Genomic DNA, 17,943 nt, shown 5'->3' with positions numbered 1-17,943 from the left:
ATACCTTTCTGCATCTGTAGCCTCTAGTGCCTTGTCTTATTCAGTGGCCAAAAGATGGTGTGGTGGTGAAAGGACATCCTTATTGTTGGGGGACAGGGACTTTAAAACTCATAAGAATTGACAGTATTATCTTTTGTTGCAGGACTACTTGCTGGCTGGGGCCGATATCATTGAGACAAATACTTTTAGCAGCACCAGTATTGCCCAAGCCGATTATGGCCTTGAACACTTGGTAAGAATTCCATTTTTCCACTATCAGATGTTTACGAGCGTTTGCTGCGTTGGTAGTTGCCAGTGAGAAAGCCCCAAGAAGCTACAGAGTCAAGCTAGTGTCTAGTTATCTGCTGTGGTGAGACAGGAAAATGGTTTGAAGCTCTTCCACTATGAACACCGTAGCCGTTCATTTTCCAACTGGCTTCTTTTGTGGGCAAGTAATAATCAAATAAAATGATACTTATTATGCAGTGGCTGTTGATAAAGGCATAATCATTGGCTGTATGCACACAGTATTGGGAGGCCTTTTTAAGTATCAGGTGGCAGATTTGCTTTCTTTCCTTTTTTTTTAAATTGTAGTAAAATACATATAACATGAAATTTACCATCTTAACTATTTTCAAGTGTACGGTTCAGTGGCATTAAGTACATTCGCAGTGTTATGCTACCATCATCAGTATTCATCTCCAGAACTTCTTCATCTTCTGAAACTGAAACTCTGTATCCATTAGGAGATAACTCCCCATTCCTCCCCACCCCACAGCCCATGGCACACTCTATTCTACCCCTTTATTTTTTTTTCAGACAGAGTCTTATTTTGTTGCCCTCGTTAGAGTGCAGTGGCATCATCATACCTTACTGCAACCTCAGACTCCTGGGCTCATGAGATCCTCTTACCTCAGCCTCCCGTGTGGCTGGGACTATAGGTGCATGTCACAACGCCCGGCTAATTTTTCTATTTTTAGTAGAGATAGGGTCTCACTCTTGCTCAGGCTGGTCTTGAACTTTTGAGCTCAAGCGATCCTCCCACCTTGGCCTCTCAGAGTGCTAGGATTACAGGCGTGAGCCACCGTGCCTGGCCTATTCTACTTTCTATCTGTATGAATTTGACTATTTTAGGTACTTCATGTAAGTTGAATCATATGGCATTTGGCCTTTTGTGATTAGCTTATTTCACTTAGCATAATATCCTCAAGGTTCATCCATGTTGTATGTGTCAGAATTTCCTTCCTTTTTGAGGTTGAATAATATTCCATTGTGTGTATATGCCACATAGTGCTTATCATTTATCTGTTGATGAACATTTGGATTGCTTCTTCCTTTTTGCTGCTATGAATATACAATATTGCTGCTATGAACATGTGTGTTTGAGTCCCTGCATTCAATTCTTTTGTACATATAAGCAGAGTAGAATTGCTGGATCATATGGTAATTCTATGTTTAAATTTTTTTTTTTAATATGTTTAATTTTTTGAGGAACCGCTATACTAGTTCTTCATAGTGGTTGTGCCATTTTATATTCCCACCAATGGTGAACAAGGGTTTCAGTATTTTTACATCCTTGCCAACAATTTTTGTTTTCTATTTTTTTGATAGTAGCCATCCTAATAGTCAGGGGTGGCAGATTTGTTTTCCTTTTAATCAATGTGATGCTTCCACATTTAAATTTTGTAAAATGTTAATGATGGAAATACATGGTAGATGCGGATGTCCCCACTTCTTTGTGGGATATTTCCAGACACATGCTTCTGTTTTACATAAGTAGCCCCAAGTGCTCCAACACGGATTTTTCTCATGGTACTGGGGTGTTGTGAGATTGAATGCCATTTGGGTTATCAAGGGAAAATGAAATAGTGTTCTAGTTACTTTTGTATTATTTTAGAGCAGGAGTTGGCAAACATTTTTTCTAAGGGGCCAGATAGTAAATATTTTAGGCTCTGTTGGCCACATACAGTCTCTTGCAACTACTCAGTTCTGTCATTGTACTGCAAAACCAGCCACAGACAATATGTAAATAAATTAACATCCTATATTCCGATAAAATTTTATTTACAAAAACAGGCAGTGGGCCGGGCGCGGTGGCTCACGCCTGTAATGCTAGCTCTCTGGGAGGCCGAGGCGGGCGGATTGTTTGAGCTCAGGAGTTCGAAACTAGCCTGAGCAAGAGCGAGACCCTGTCTCTACTAAAAAATAGAAAGAAATTAATTGGACAACTAAAAATATATAGAAAAAATTAGCCGGGCATGGTGGCGCATGCCTGTAGTCCCAGCTACTCGGGAGGCTGAGGCAGGAGGATCGCTTGAGCCCAGGAGTTTGAGGTTGCTGTGAGCTAGGATGACACCACGGCACTCTAGCCCAGGCAACACAGCGAGACTCTGTCTCAAAAAAAAAAAACAAAACAGGCAGTGGACTAGATTTGTCTTATGAGCCATGGTTTGCCAACCCCTATCTAGCATACTCTGGTTTTTTAATTATTGGATGTAAGGATCCAAGACACATGGGGTCTCAGAATCGAAATGGATCTTGACGATCACAAGTCTGAGACCTCCTGACCTGGCCATGAACCTCCTGACACCATAGGTAACACTGTGTGTATGTATTCTTTTTGTTTCTTGGTGAGAGGGATTCATTGTACTTTATCAGATTCTCAAGAGGTTAATAACCTACAAAAAATTCGGGACCACTGATTCCAATGATTGTGCAGGGAAAGAAGTCAAGGCCTGGGAAAGTTGCTGTGGGAACTTCCCAGTCAGGCAGTGACAGAGCTTATCCTTCAATCCAAATCTCCTGCCTCTGAAGCCTATGCTTTTTCCATACTATATTTTTTTATTAATTCTCAGAATATTTAACTATATATCAGCTTATTCTCTGACATATCAAATGTCTAGAGATTGCTCTTTTTACCAGCCAGCTCATGGTTTGAGAGAACCTAACAGCAGTTGCCAAGGATTCATGCTTTTCCCTACTGCCTTTCAAGGCTGGGGCTGATATGGCTTCTTGGCTAGGATTTAACTCAGACCTCAGATTAATTCATTCTGTAATTCCTTACTGAATAAAACTGGGTATCGCACGATTATGAATTCATTACTTATTGTATGAAGGAACCGAAGGGCAAGCTAACATTTGCGGTTGATATATTAGGCCTACCGGATGAACAAGTGCTCTGCAGGAGTGGCCAGAAAAGCTGCTGAGGAGATAACTCTCCAGACAGGTAAGGACCATTCTTCCTTTTTGTTCATGTGATTCCTTGGATGTTCTCAGCTATAATGTGCTGTCCTTATTACGGTTTTTCTTTGCGTGACTTTTGGCTTATGAGCAACACTGCAGACACTGTATTTGACTTGTTTGTAGGTTACTTTTCTGCAGTTTCATAATCAAGCATTCAACGTCTCTAAATTTATGCTATCGCTGTGGGCCTTGGGCTCAGGGTTTACTGTTTTACCCTGCTGGTGGTTATAGCCTGACTTTGTAGCTAGGCCCATGACTTCCTTGGATATTGAGAGCTAAAATGATCTTTCTCCTTTTGGAAGCACATCATCAGCTTATTAAGTAAGTAACAGCTGTCTGTTTTGATTATTTTGCCTATCGTTAGGATATTTCATCTCATCCTTTTAAAGCGCACCCTCTGCCCTGTGATTGGCTTATTTAGGTAGAAAGATTATCTTTTGAACATTTTCCCCTTTATACTACTGATGTCCTCGAAGGCTCTGTGCAGCACACAGAAGAGTGTGGCATTAGATTTAGTCGTGCTGGAACTTGAAAAGTGACTCCTGGAATAACTAGGCTCCTGGCTGGCTGCCATCAGAACACTTGGGCACCAGCTGGTGGGAGGGAAAGGAATAGAAGAAATATATGGAGCCCCTGAAGATTTGGAGATGGGAAGTTATTGCCAAGAGTAAAGCAAAATTGTTATGGAGTTACGCACAGCATACTAATGAAGACCAAAACAATTTACAGGAACTCTGTTTCTGAGAGATAATGTTTAAATCCATGGAAATGCATAGACTGTTACCCCACCAGAGTCACAGGTCAGAGGATATTGAACCAGCTAAAGCAGGAAGAGATAAAGACATTTTTGTTATACCCACATTATTGTTCAGCTTTGGGGAGGATAAAGAATATTTGGGCCTGTAAACCTATTCTAACTGGATTATCAACTAGTTGCTAGTCTTTAGTTAAATTATAAAGCATAGCCCAGATTAGTGAGGTTAAAATCGCCCATGGTAATGACCCCTGGCTTCTGTTGTGATATGTAAATGAACAAAACTTCCCAGGCCATTTTAGAAACACCTAAACTCTAGCCTAAAGGAAAGGTTATTAAAGAGTTATTCAAGTAAGATTTAATGTGCTTCATACTTCAATTTCATGCTTTACAATTGTTGATCCTGATTTGATGTTTCCCCCAGTGAAGGGCCTGCGGTGTCGTGCTAGAGAGCATTCCAAGTTGAATGCTGCTGTGAGGCAAGTTTGCAGAACCTGCGTTAAGTTTAGGACCTTTAAGGTTTCTTAAGAATAGGAGGACAGATAATTTATCCAAACACAGCTATGGTGTTAGAAAAGGATTGCTTACTGAAATGCTTTGAGGTCAGACGTGAGGTCAGACGAATTCAGAGTTTTTTGAATTGGCTTAGCGATAATTTGTGTGTATCTTCTATACGACATAATTTCCTCAATGAGATCTGGGGCAACCCCCGTGATCAAATATATATTAGCAAAGTCTATTAATCATCCTACTAAAGTGGTATAAAGATTATAAATAGCCTCTTGTTTAATAGAGGTCAGTTTTGTTGTCAAATTAAGAAAAAAAATTGGACTTTTAGAGCTTTTTGGATTTCAGAGTTGTGGACAAAGGATTGTAGACCTGTGTTCTTGGAAAAATCTTACAGCCTGTTGATTCACAACTAAAAGATTGAGTCATTTAGATTTCACACTTGTTTTTCTTTTCCCAAAGGAATTAAGAGGTTTGTGGCAGGAGCTCTGGGCCCAACTAATAAGACACTCTCTGTGTCCCCATCTGTGGAAAAACCGGATTACAGGAACATCAGTGAGTATTTATCATGCATGATCATTGTTCTTGGGCAAGTACCTCTGTGCTTCAGTAATCTGTATATCTGTAAAATGGGACCAATGACAGGGTCTACCTGAGAGTTATTGTGACTTAATACCCTTAAAGGGCTTATAAGAGTGCTTGGATTATAGTAGACATTTAAATAAAAAGTTAGATGCTATTAATATTATTTGAACTTGCTTTCGGATGTGTATGGTGTTGTGTTAGTGCTTCTTCATCAGTGCTTCATCATCAGCTTCAGAAGTCAAGCTTTAAATTGAGAAGCTGAGCAAATTTGGATACTAGGTCTTAGTCTATTATAAAATAACCCACTATATCCCCATTTAATTTATTAGAAAGCATCTAAACTTCTAAACATACTAGCATCATAAACTAGCATATATAAACATGCTTGTATGGAGATTTGACAAAAAAGTCCAGGAATCACGGTCAATTTCTAAGCATTAAGACTGTAAAGGGGGGCAAAAAAGAAAAAAATATAAAAACTGTAAAAAAACATAAATAAGATACCAGAGCTGAATAGTAATGACACCATGTCTGGTAATGGATTTTGTGTAAGTGACAAGTTCAGGCCAATACAGTTTGTAGATTTTGGTCATAGAACTTTGCATGTCACCAGTAGTTGCTCATACCGTGCTTATATGTGGTCGATGCTCTCTCTGGTCTGGACATGGCGGTGGGGAGCTAACTTCTCCATGCTATTGTGATGGCCGTATAAGGTGAAGTACAGTAAGCCCTCACTTAACATCGTCAGCAGGTTCTTGGAAGCTGCAACTTTAAGCAAAATGATGTCCAGCAGACTCTTGAATAACATGGTTTCCTTCACTGCTGTTTCATTATGATAGTGAGGAAAAAAACTGGTTTTGTTATACATCGCCTCACTTGAAGTCACAGCTTCTGAGAACCTATTGATGATGTTAAGTGAGCACTTCCGGTATATTTATACAGCAAATATAAATTTAATGTTTAGGCATCTCTATTGAATAGCTAAGCATTTTTTCTTTTATGGTTGGGAGATAAAATGGGGAGAGGCGATGACTTCTCAGGTGGAAATAAACAACTCAAGACGTTTCTAGGAAAAATTTTACTTTGGAGTGATTGAACATATTTGTTTGAGACTGAAATTGCCCAGCAGACAGGTTTCCTCTCTGAAAGAACTGGTGTAAGAGCAGGAACAAAATCCGTGGGACTGCAGCCTTTTACCACAGAGAGGGTGAGATTTCAACTCAACCTGCGATGCATCCAGATCAGTGTGACATGTTTCTTACACTCATCTCTTAATTGGTTCATTAAAGTGATCTATGGAATGAATTTTAAAGATGTTGAAGTAAGGTACGTGGTTCAAAACATTCATACACCTGCCCACCCACTCTTCAGCTCATACATGGGAAGTGGAGGTTAAGTGCCAAGTGTTTAGGAACAACTGTGTTCAGTTTACTTGTTTACCTTTTGTTGCTGCCAACCATTTCTTACAAAAGGGCAGTGTTTTCTTTAAACTACATCGTAAACCCCTAGTAGTTCACAGGAGACCTGAACTCAGCATACCCTGGGGCTGTTCTTTAAAATTGATGACTGATGTGCTGAGTGTGATTTATCTTTTGCAGCATTTCATGAACTTGTGGAAGCATACGAAGAGCAAGCCAAAGGACTTCTGGATGGTGGGGTTGATATCTTACTTGTTGAAACGATTTTTGATACTGCCAATGCCAAGGTGAGTTAAGGGAGAAAAAAGGACAGCACTGGGGTAAGGGCTGTGATGAATCCCGTCATGTATTAATAGTAAGAAGATAATAATAGCCATTATCAAAGTTAAATAAATTTCCTGTATTTGCTCCATTTTATTTTGAATATTTTTATCAGGCCAGTACAATAAGAAAAATTTCAAAACACTATCCTTTTACCTTTTAAAAAACAATTTTTCTAATTATGAAAATAAATATTTTTGTATATAGCTACTATAATTGCATATATGTATGGTTAATAAATACATCCTCATGATTCTAAATTCAGAAGATACTTAGGCTGATTGCTGTGGCTCATGCTTGTAATCCAAGCACTTTGTAAGGCCAAGGCAAGAGGATCGCTTGAGCTGAGGAGTTCAAGACCTGCCTGAGCAAGAGCAAGACCCTGTCTCTACAAAAAATAGAAAAATTATCTGGGCATGGTGGCACTCACCTGTAGTCCCAGCTACTTAGGAGGCTGAGGCAGGAGGATTGCTTGAGCCCAGGTTTGAGGTTACAGTGAGCTATAATGACGCCACTGCAAGCTAGCCAAGGGAATAGAACGACACCCTGTCTCAAAAAAAAAAAGAAAACATAAATATATGGAATGAAAAGTAAATATTCTTCTCTCTCCTAGTTCCTTGGTGTGTCTAGCTGCTTTCCCAGAGACAACTGCTACTGCCCCTTTGGGAGTCCTGACAGATTCCAAACAGATATGAATGAGCATACGTATTTGTGTGTGTTTGTGTTCCTTGCATATATACAAAGGTAGATAAGTATATGCGGTGAAAGCAAATATCTTTAAACACATGATTTTGCACAGCATACGTGTAGGACACATTTCTACACGTGAAATTGCGGAGTCAAAGGGTATCTGGTTTGTTAAGTTTTATCTTTAGCACCCTCCTTTGAGATTGTTCTCATTTATACGGCCACCGGCAAGCAGTGTACAGTAGTGCTGATTTCACGACACCCTCACTCACACCATGCATTATTAAACTTTTTGACCTTTTACAATTTGGCAAATGAAAAGTGGTACCTCACTGTAGTTTTAATTTGTATGTTTCTTTTTTTTTTTTTATTTCAGGGTATTATGAGGGTAGAAACATTATGATTACACTTTATGTCTTTGCCTCACTGAAGTGAGGGTTAGAGGCATGCCCTTCCCCCTACAATGCTCCCCATGTCCTTTAGTTGCAGGTTTATCCCCCCCATCCCCTGAATCCCTAGAGAGTATTACTGCCATGTGATCACCCTAGTGTTGATCAGTTAGTACCAATTTGATGGCGAGTACAAGTGGAGCCCATTCTTCCGATCTTGTGGTACCTCACTTTGGATAATGGGCTTAAGTTTAATCCAGGAAAGTATAAAAGGTTCTAGATCACTGTCATTTCTCATGATTGAGTAATAATCCATTGTATAGATATACCAAATTTTAATAATCCACTCATGGATTGATGGGCACTTGGGTTGTTTTCACATCCTTGCAATAGTGAATTGTGCTGCCATAAACATTCGGGTGCAGATGTCTTTATCATATGTATTTTTCTTACTATTAATGAAATTGAGCATCTTTCTTTACTTTTAGAGCCATTTATATTTCCTTTTTTTGTGATTTATGTCCTGTGCCCTTGGATTTTTGGTCTTTTTTATTGAGTCTTTTACTAAGGAAATCAGACCCTTGTCATTAATGAGTAGCAAATACTGCCTTCCAGTTTGTTGTTTGACTTTTGACTTTATTTATGGTGGTGATGGTGATATTGTTGCGGTGTTCATTTGTTTGTTTGTTTTAATGGTGTAGGAGAATTTTAATTTTATGTGGTTGAATTTACAGATTCTGTTTTACTGGGGGCAAGAGGGACTGTACTTATAGGGGTACTCCTGAGTGTAAGATAAGGAGGAAAAAAAGATCTTTCCCCCACTAATACTTTATAGTTTCATCAAATCTTTATTTAATTGTTGTGAACATAAGACTGCACATTCAGAATTTTTGAACTTTTTTACTTGCATGCCGGGAGCCACTATCAGCCCAAAGCTAGATGACTACCCTGCTTCATACTTAATACATCACTTTTATTGGGTTCTCTTTTATACATCTCTTTAAAAATTGTTTTGTGAATCTCTGTTAAATAAATTGTAATTTTTTTTTTTTTGAGACAGAATCTTACTCTGTCACCCAGGCTAGAGTAGTGCACTGGTGTCATCACAGCTCACTGCAGCCTCAAGCTCCTGGGCTCAAGCGATCCTCTTGCCTCAGCCTCCCAAGTAGCAGTGACTATAGGCGCACACCACGATGCCCAGCTAATTTTTCTATTTTTAGTAAGATGGGGTCTCACTATTGCTCAGGCTGGTCTCCAACTCCTGAGCTCAAGAGATCCTCCCACCTTGGCCTCCCAGAGTGCTAGGATTACAGGCATGAGCCACCACGCCCAGTCAATAAATTATAATTTAAAGGCAATACGGGTATACATTTTGACAGTAAGAGCAGTAACAAGATAAAGAATATATCTGAAATGAGATTCATACATACATTTGAAAAGAGTCATAGTATTGTTTAGATTAGCAGTGGGGAGGGTATAACAACAGGATAAAGCATTAAGGATATATTTTGAGTTTTTAAGTTTTAGAATGTGTGGCATACATTCTTTTGAATACATGCAGGAACTGGTTTCTCTCATGATGCATCTGGAATTTATTTTAGAGTGAGAAATAGGATAGAGATTTAACTCTTTTTATCTAAGGTTACTTGATTTTTCTAATGCCATCCATTAAACATCCTATTATTTCCCAGTGATAGGGATGATGTGGAATGTCACCCTTACCATCCTAAATTCTGGAGTGCATTTGGGTCTAGTCTCTTCCAGTAATCTGTGTGCTGATGTGACACTACTGTACTATTTGCCGTAACGTTAGAATATGTCTGTGTAACTGGTAGGCCTAACTGTTGTTCATTAACCCCTCCCCTTTTTCCAGAACTTTCCTGGCTATTCTTACATGTTTGTTTTCCATAGGATTTTTAGGATCAATTTGTCTAGTTCTAAAAAGGAAATTCTGATATTTTTGATTTAATAACTTTTGTTAAAAAAAACCCTACCATCACAGAGAAGGTACACAGTAATTACAGGTTGCATTCTGATTTCAAAAAATTAATTGTGAAAAAATTCACATCTTAGAATCAAAATATATAATGATAAAAAGTGAGATCTGTTCCTCAGAACTTAAAACGTGGATCGAGCAGCACAGAGTAACATGGGACTTGTACTTCTACAATCCACCCTAAACTCACTGTTGGTTCATATACCTACCATGTATGTGAAAAGATGTGGAAGGCAGGGGCTTTCTAATTTAATTTACTTATTTATTAATTTTTATTGAAGGAGGGAAGGCAGAAAGAAGAGCTCCTCCTCAGAGGAAATATTTGTTTGTAAGTGAACTTTGTCAGAGTTTGTTTTGTTTTAATATGTATAGTATTACACATGAGAAAGAGGTTCTGGGGCCGTGCGTTATAGGGAAGACAGTTTTCTTCTCCCCAGAGAGCTTGATATATGTCTTACCTGAAGAAGTCTTGAATAAGGGTGCATTCTGGTCAGGCAGTTAGACTGACCTTGGACACAGTCTTTTAGAAATAAAGATCTTCTTCCTGTTTTCCCCTGACAGGCAGCCTTGTTTGCACTCCAGAAACTTTTTGAAGAAAAGTATGTTCCCCGGCCTATCTTTGTAAGTTCTGAAATGTTTGCATGATAAATTCTTTTATTAATAATTGCCATTTTGAGGATATGTTTCCTTCTCCCCTTGTGGAGTAGATCTATTGATGGTATCTTTTAGAAACCACCTACTTAAACTTCCTCTGTTCCCCTGCCTGCTACCACTTCTAGATCAGTAACTGTCTTATCTCTGGAGAGGCCAGGAAAATGAATCTAGAAGTGGCTGGTGGAAGGCAGGCCGTTCAAAAGAAGCCCGGCCCTATTGGTCCTCCGAAGCCTAAGGTTTAAAGACCATCAGTCTCATTAGGGCCCAGGAAGGGATGGCCTTGCCTGCTGGCTGCCACGTACCCGTCGCTGAAGACACCAGAATGCCAATTTATTAACCCAACAGTCAGACCTATATGAGGGTCCTAAGATTGCTTGGTGAGAGTAGAATAGAATCCAAACCAAGGTCTTAGATAAGTCAGATGTTTACCACCAGGTAGTCAGGATAACCTGAGGTAACTCTGGGAAAGCTGCCCCTAACGGGTCTAGACCTGTGAACTCTAAAGCTGTTTTGGTCACTGCTTTTGCCTTTGTGACTTTCCCTTTCCCCTGTTTCTTACCACCTCCTCCCCTGGTCGCTTGGCATGTCTGTTCTGACCATTACAAAGGTGCTGCCTTGGAGTTTGAGTTCCACCATTCTCTGCCTCATGAAAGAACAAAGAAAGTCAGCTCATTCATTTCATTTCGTTTTTGTGTTTATATTCTTAAGTCTATGTTGTTGACTTCATTTACTTTATTAATTCAGATTTCAGGAACAATTGTTGATAAAAGTGGGCGGACTCTTTCGGGACAGACAGGAGAGGCATTCGTCATCAGCGTGTCTCATGCAGACCCACTCTGGTGAGTGACCTGTCTTTCCTTGACTCCCTTCCTTTTGTGGGGATCTTTTCTGATAGCCACAGAGTGTGACCTGGGAGGGGACTGCTTCCATATATTGCCACTGTACCACTCCCTTTAAGTACTTTCAGACCTTTCCCTAAGGGATTCAGAAGACCACTGCCTAAAACGGTCAACTGAGGGACGGGGAGAGTTCTCATACCTCCTGGGCCAGCCAAATGGTCGCCTATTTGTCTGTGGGTATCCCTCTTGTAGTTAAGGCTATGCTTGGCTGGGTAACACTTGAAAGCTATTATCAGTCACTTACATTTTTAGGGCAATGCCCCTCCCTGTTTATGGGGCAAGCAGAAACAGTATAGCTTAGAATAAGATGGGAATTCTAAAGCTTGGGTTTTTATCTTTAAAATTGTCATGGCATCTGGGCACAGTTAGCGCACACCTGTAGTACCAGCTGCTCGAGAGGCTGAGGTGGGAGTGTAACAGAGTAGTCGTACCTCCTCCCATAGATATGGCAGGGAAATATTGAGAGTGGGGAATATGTAACAGAGGGAAGGCCCTGAAGAAACGGCAAAAATATTTTCTGTCTCTTTAAAACATCCTGTACTCCTTTTTGAGAACTAAAACCTCCATCCCTGCCTCTGGCCAGTGGTTGGGAGGGGCAGGGTCAGTCTTTTGTTATTTGTGCTAAAGGACATGGCTCAGCGTAGACCTCATAAAGCGAGGTCCTGGGTAGAGGTCACGAGATTGTCTTCAGCAGAGATGGGACGATCAGAATCTCCAACTGTAGTTGAACGGTAATTGCCTGAAGCTGAGAGCCCATCCTTTAAAAGCTCTTTATTTCTGATTATTATTAGGACAATGGCATTTCAGACAGGAGTCTCCATCCTCCTCATCTGCTGGCAGAGTAATAAAATGTCTCTTTCTTCCTCCCCAGACCATGTGTGTCCTTGTTCTTCTGATTTGGCCTCATGGACAAGTGGCTGAGCTTTTAGTAACATATAGTTTATAAAACATTTTCATATATGATATTTAGTTTGAACTTTACCATAACCCTGAGAACTGGTTGGGTATTATTTTCTTCATTCAAAAGATTAGGAAAACTCAACAGATGAGTTTTCAGATTAGCGATACTCAACCTGTATTAACTAAACTCTAGACTTTATTCAGATTTCAAGAGTTTTCCATTAATGTCCTTTTTCTATTCTAGGATCCAATCTAGGATACTAGATTGCATTTAGTAATCACAGTAAAAGAAAAAAAAGTAAAATATGAAAGCATAAGTGATCGTATAGTCCAGTAGCTTCATAGTTGTTTCTTAAATTCTGGAAGACCCCAGGGGCCCCCTCTGTAGGATAGCAGGGACTCTACTTACGGAGTGGGAACCAAGTCCTGGTCTTCTGGACTTCCAGGGTGGCTTCTTTCTACCGTTTCATGTTCCTTCCACTTGCAAGATTTTCCTTTTCCTTTTCCTTAAGGATTGCTTTCAGATCAGATCTTTTTTTGCAGTGTTGGTTGCTGGCATTTCCATCCCACAATAAACCATTAGCCAATCTGTGAACTTATTTAAGGAGTCACATCCATAGACAGCGTTCTTAAGCTAAGATTATATGAAGTTGGAGACGTGGGCAAAAATACTCAGTGCTGCAGGGGACCTCAGGGAGATGGCTTTGACTATAGTTGAATAAAGGTGCTTTGAATTAGGAAAGGTATTGTCCACTTGGCTTTAGATATTTTCCTCTCTTTATCATAACTTTATATGCACAAATATTTTGAATGAGAGATGATGTTTCTGATATCTTCTTTGTGTTTTTCCAGCATTGGATTAAATTGTGCTTTGGGTGCAGCTGAAATGAGACCCTTTATTGAAACCATTGGAAAATGTACAACAGCCTATGTCCTCTGTTATCCCAATGCAGGTGTGTGTTTCAAGGGCATCACACGTGGGGAGATACAAATACACAAGACATGGGTAGATGGGGTAACAGATCTTGATTAAAAGGATTTGTTTTGCAAGTGTTAGTACATAGTTGACACTCAAAAGGAATTTTCCAAATGAAAAGTATTTGGGTCTAGACCATTGTTTCTCTTTAGACCTGAAAGAATAGGTTGGCTCAGGATAAAGCCTTTGAATAGGACATAACTTGCAGAAATGAGCCTAGTCACATAATGACCAGAGTCTTGCTTTTGGTGACAGTCCTTGCCATGTGGATGTGGCCAGAGAGATGGGTACAACGGAGAGGAGAGGGAACCCTTTTCTCTGGTCCATTCTATTAGCAGAAGAGCAAAAGAAGAATCTTGTGTGTTGTTACCGTTTTCTTCTCTAAAAGCTAGGACTTGTAGTTTACGGTATGTAAATGTTCTGAAGATATTTGTGGACAATTCTCAAACCATCCAATTAAATATTGGTAATTTGTTTTGGGTTAACCAGATTTCCCTGTGAATGTTTTTGAGCACTGCTTAGCTACTTAGCTAAAATCATTTTCCAGCCTGCTTTCTCCAAATATATACATTTTAATGCACAATAAATTTTATTTCCCACCAGGAATAAGATAACTAGAAGGGGATAATAAATAAAACAGGAAACTAGATAGTTAGAGGCCAAAGTCTTACTTGGGAAAATGTATTTGAAAGGAGACTGATTGCTTTTCGTTTGTTTTTAATTGCATGTTAATGGCTCGTTAGTTCAAAGGTAGTATTCCTTCCACCCCCATCTGCAAGCAGCTAGGTAACAAGAATTTCCATTATAGAAAGGATATTCTGTTTCATATAGCAGTGCAACTTTTCTTTCAAATGGAAAAAAAATAATGAAGTTTATTTTCCTCTGTGATTTTTTTTTTAAGTGTGGTATTTCTGTGTTCACTATGTTAATGTTATGTATTGTTATTTGTGTTTGCAGATAATCACCATTTAATATAAATATAAAATTTTATAACTATTAATATTAACCTAAAGCCTTCAAAAATATGATGTATGTTTGTTAAGGTAGTTTCCAATAATGGTTGAAACATCCTTTCTCAGGTCTTCCCAACACCTTTGGTGACTACGATGAAACGCCTTCCGTGATGGCCATGCACCTGAAGGTCAGGGATCCTCATTCACTTGGGTTTTTAAGAGATAGAGAGATAGAATTTTAGATTTAAAATATTTAGAAACAGAATTTTTCCCCAAAGAAATCCCATTGTCTGTGTAACAAAGAAAAAATTAGTTGTTCTGAATTAAGGTGGTAGAGGCCTGGGAGGGGCCAGCTGTCAGCGTCCTTATCCTCAGCTGGCACTGGTGGCCATAGGAAAATTCCCAGTGAGTCCACCTCAAACTAATGGAGACTTTGCTCACCTCTGAGACGTTGCTTCCTCTGCACCCCTCCCAGGTGGTGGCTTCTTCCCCTTATGCCCCTCAAACTGCTGGGTGGAGGATGTCTTTCTGGCCCACCATTGTCATTTCTGTCATTCTCTCTCTCTCTCTCTCTGTTGCATGAACCCTACATCTTTTCATCCTAGGTCATGAGACCATACTACCCACCGCTGCTCCTTATTGCACTCATCTACTGACCCCTGGGTCACCTTTACCTCATTCCTTAAATTGCTAGCTCCTGTCTCACAGATACTCTCTTTTCAACTATTTTTGACTTCTTATGATTCCAGTATCTTATGTAGATGATCTTTCCAATATTCTGACTTCTTAGTTCCTTGACTTTCTCTCTCAGTTACTATGTCCTTCCCTCACTAGCCTATGGTTAAACACTAGACCCATGATGTCCTATATGTAGCCACTGCCACATGTCGTAATTGCAGTACTTGAAACATGACCAGTGTGACAGAGGAACTGAATTTTTATTTAGAAAAATTTAAATTAATTTACATGTAAAAGCTGATACTCATTTTAAACGTTATTTGAAAATGTATTATCCATTTCACATTTATTCAGCTCAGCATAATGAGTTAAAATTCCTTAATATCAGCAGATAGGCAAATAAATTTCCTTGTTGCATTTTAAATGTACAGAGGAATTCATAGTATCTGAACTGTTCTCTGCGTTTGTCCTTATATCTAGGGCATGTGACGTCTTTATATCTAGAGTGAAGTATGTTTAGCTCTCTTTTTAGTGTAGTCTCAGTTATTCAGGAAATGTAGATGGCTTTTATGCTGAATCGATGGTGGTGAATTTAGAATTCAGATGAACTCATGGAAACTTTGTCTTTTCGTAAATGCAGAACTTTGCTATGGATGGCTTGGTTAATATAGTTGGTGGATGCTGTGGTTCGACACCAGATCATATCAGGTAATAGTCACCTCTAAATATTTTATCTTTTGTTGTGGGCTGAATTGTGTCCTCCCAAAATTTCTGTGTTGAAGTCTTAACTCCTAGTGTCTCAGAATGTGACTGTATTTAGAGATAGTGCCTTTAAAGAGCCAATTAAGCTAAAATGAGGTCATACAGGTGGACCCTAATCCAATATGATTGGTGTCCTTGTAAGAAGAGGACACAGATGCACACAGAGAGGGAAGACCATGTAGAGACACAGGGAGAAGACAACCACCTACAACCCATGAGAGAGGCCTTGGAAGAAACCAACCCTGCTGACACCTTGACCTCCAAATTATAAGAAAATAAATTTCTGTTTCTAAACCATCCAGTCTGTGGTACTTTGTTATAACAGCCCAAGCAAGCTTAAATGCCTTTGTACTATGAAAAATTCCAAAAGTAAAAGTAGAGAAATAATAAAATGAATCTCTATGTGCATTACACGTAGTTGCCATAATTTTCAACATTTTGCTGTTCTTATTTCATCCGTCCTCTAATTTTCCCCCCTGGAATGTGGTAAAAGCAAATCCCAGATATCTGGATATTCTGTTCTTAAATATCTGGATAATATTTACATGCTCAAAGAGGGGCAGCTCATATTTCTCGTGGGCAAATACCCGCCTGCATTCAGTTCTCTCATGGAAGGAGAGCACAGCAAGAAGACAGGTCAAGGGAAGTGTCTTCACCTTGCCTGGTACACAGTTGTTGCCTAATTCATGTTTTCAGGTCAGTGTATGAAGGAAGGGAGTGAAACAAGAGCATGACCATGTATGCTTAATTCCTGACAGTCCTGTGGCTTATAGGAAGATTGGAATTCAATGAAATAGAACATGTTTAGGATGGTCGTATTTGGTTTTTCCCTAGAGTGACTGATGAGTATATTTTGAGCCAGTCATCTCACTATTCCACATCTGCTTTCATGCGTATAATATGTTCACTCTGCTGAATTGCCTAATAGCTCACTGCTTTTGGTGACTTCTGTGATAGACTCTTAATAAACATAATTTTTTTTAACATCTTGTAAATAATACCTGAAAGCTATCAGTAGTTGACTATAGCTTATCTTTGGATCACAGACTACCTCTTTTTGTTTTTAAGGTCATTTCCTCTTTAAAAAGAGGAGTCGTTTTAAACATCTCTGTGTGTTTGTGTATATCTGTATTTATATCCAACTGTGTATAAATTTGCTGCTTTGACTTAGACATCCACGTTACTAATTTGGGAGCAGTGGAGTGAGCAGTTCTTCCTGGTGCTGATAAATTTAGTGGAGTAGCCAGATTTTCCTCATTGATTAAAGACATGATTCGTTAAAGCTGATGAAGTTGAAGAGTGTGTGAATGACGAAAACAAATTTTTAGGAGTAATCATGTTGGTGCGTTAGTGCTTTACTGCTCTGCGCCCTCCCTACTGCGTGCGTGTGCATGCTACAGTAAAAACAGATCTGCGGACCCGATTCCCTCTGCCCCTAGCTCCTCTGCTCCTGTCTGCCCCTCCTCCTCAAAGCTGAAGCCTTTTTTCTGTTAAACTATTGAGAAGCAAGGACATGTTCTGTGTGTGGCCTTGATAGAATAAAGGACATCTGTGGATTTGGGGAAGAAGGGGAGGAGGTTTGCTGTTTGCATTTGTGCAAACCATCAGGTAGCCCCAGGTTCATGTCTCTGAAAGCAGAAATGACATAGCCAGTGCACAGCCGACTGGGCAGGCACATAAAAATTAAAGTTTATAGATTAATTTTCTGCATTACTGAGAAAACTAAAAGGCGTAACTGTTGCTGCACATTTGGAAGCAGGTTTATAATTATATGCATAGTTACATTAAATAGACTTAATTTCATTGCTTGAAATTAGTTTCGTTAAATTCATTTTATTCTGAATTAATGAATATAGTGTTTTCTCTTTCAACTCAGGGAAATTGCCGAAGCTGTGAAAGATTGTAAGCCTAGAGTTCCACCTGCCACTGTTTTTGAAGGACATATGTTACTGTCTGGTAAGTCAGGAAGATGTGGTGTTCGTGATTTCAGAAACCATTTGTAGAATGTATTTAATATGTTTATTCTAAGTGGTAGTGATGTGTGTGCCAAAGAACTTGGTTGTTAGGTCAAAGAAGAATACATATTTTTTTTGTCACTTAAATGAATTCTAGCGAAGAACTCTCTTTCTCTGCCAGGTAGGGCGGGAATGAGAAGACATCAACTTCAGGGTAAAAATGAATGAAAGCCCAGGTGATTTGCCCAGGTAGTGCCCCTGGTTAGAATGAGAGCTCTGTGGTTCTG

General features: G+C 39.4%; 1 protein-coding gene across 1 annotated transcript in view; it reads left to right on the top strand.

The window, feature by feature from the left end:
• The window catches only part of MTR (5-methyltetrahydrofolate-homocysteine methyltransferase), a 114,363-nt gene that overhangs the window by 21,063 nt on the left and 75,357 nt on the right, over positions 1-17,943 (top strand). Inside the window, exons 3-12 of the mRNA XM_012660154.1 lie at positions 143-232; positions 3,136-3,205; positions 4,946-5,038; positions 6,667-6,773; positions 10,441-10,500; positions 11,278-11,372; positions 13,185-13,285; positions 14,388-14,449; positions 15,580-15,647; positions 17,578-17,657. Of these exons, the coding sequence (XP_012515608.1) occupies positions 143-232; positions 3,136-3,205; positions 4,946-5,038; positions 6,667-6,773; positions 10,441-10,500; positions 11,278-11,372; positions 13,185-13,285; positions 14,388-14,449; positions 15,580-15,647; positions 17,578-17,657 (826 nt within the window). The remainder of the gene's footprint in view (positions 1-142; positions 233-3,135; positions 3,206-4,945; positions 5,039-6,666; positions 6,774-10,440; positions 10,501-11,277; positions 11,373-13,184; positions 13,286-14,387; positions 14,450-15,579; positions 15,648-17,577; positions 17,658-17,943) is intronic.

Source organism: Propithecus coquereli, unplaced genomic scaffold (assembly GCF_000956105.1).
Source record: "Propithecus coquereli isolate 6110/MARCELLA unplaced genomic scaffold, Pcoq_1.0 Scaffold66, whole genome shotgun sequence".
In the NCBI taxonomy this organism is placed as follows: Eukaryota; Metazoa; Chordata; class Mammalia; order Primates; family Indriidae; genus Propithecus; species Propithecus coquereli.
Note: the sequence above shows the minus strand (reverse complement) of the source record. Positions and strands in the feature narration are given on the sequence as shown.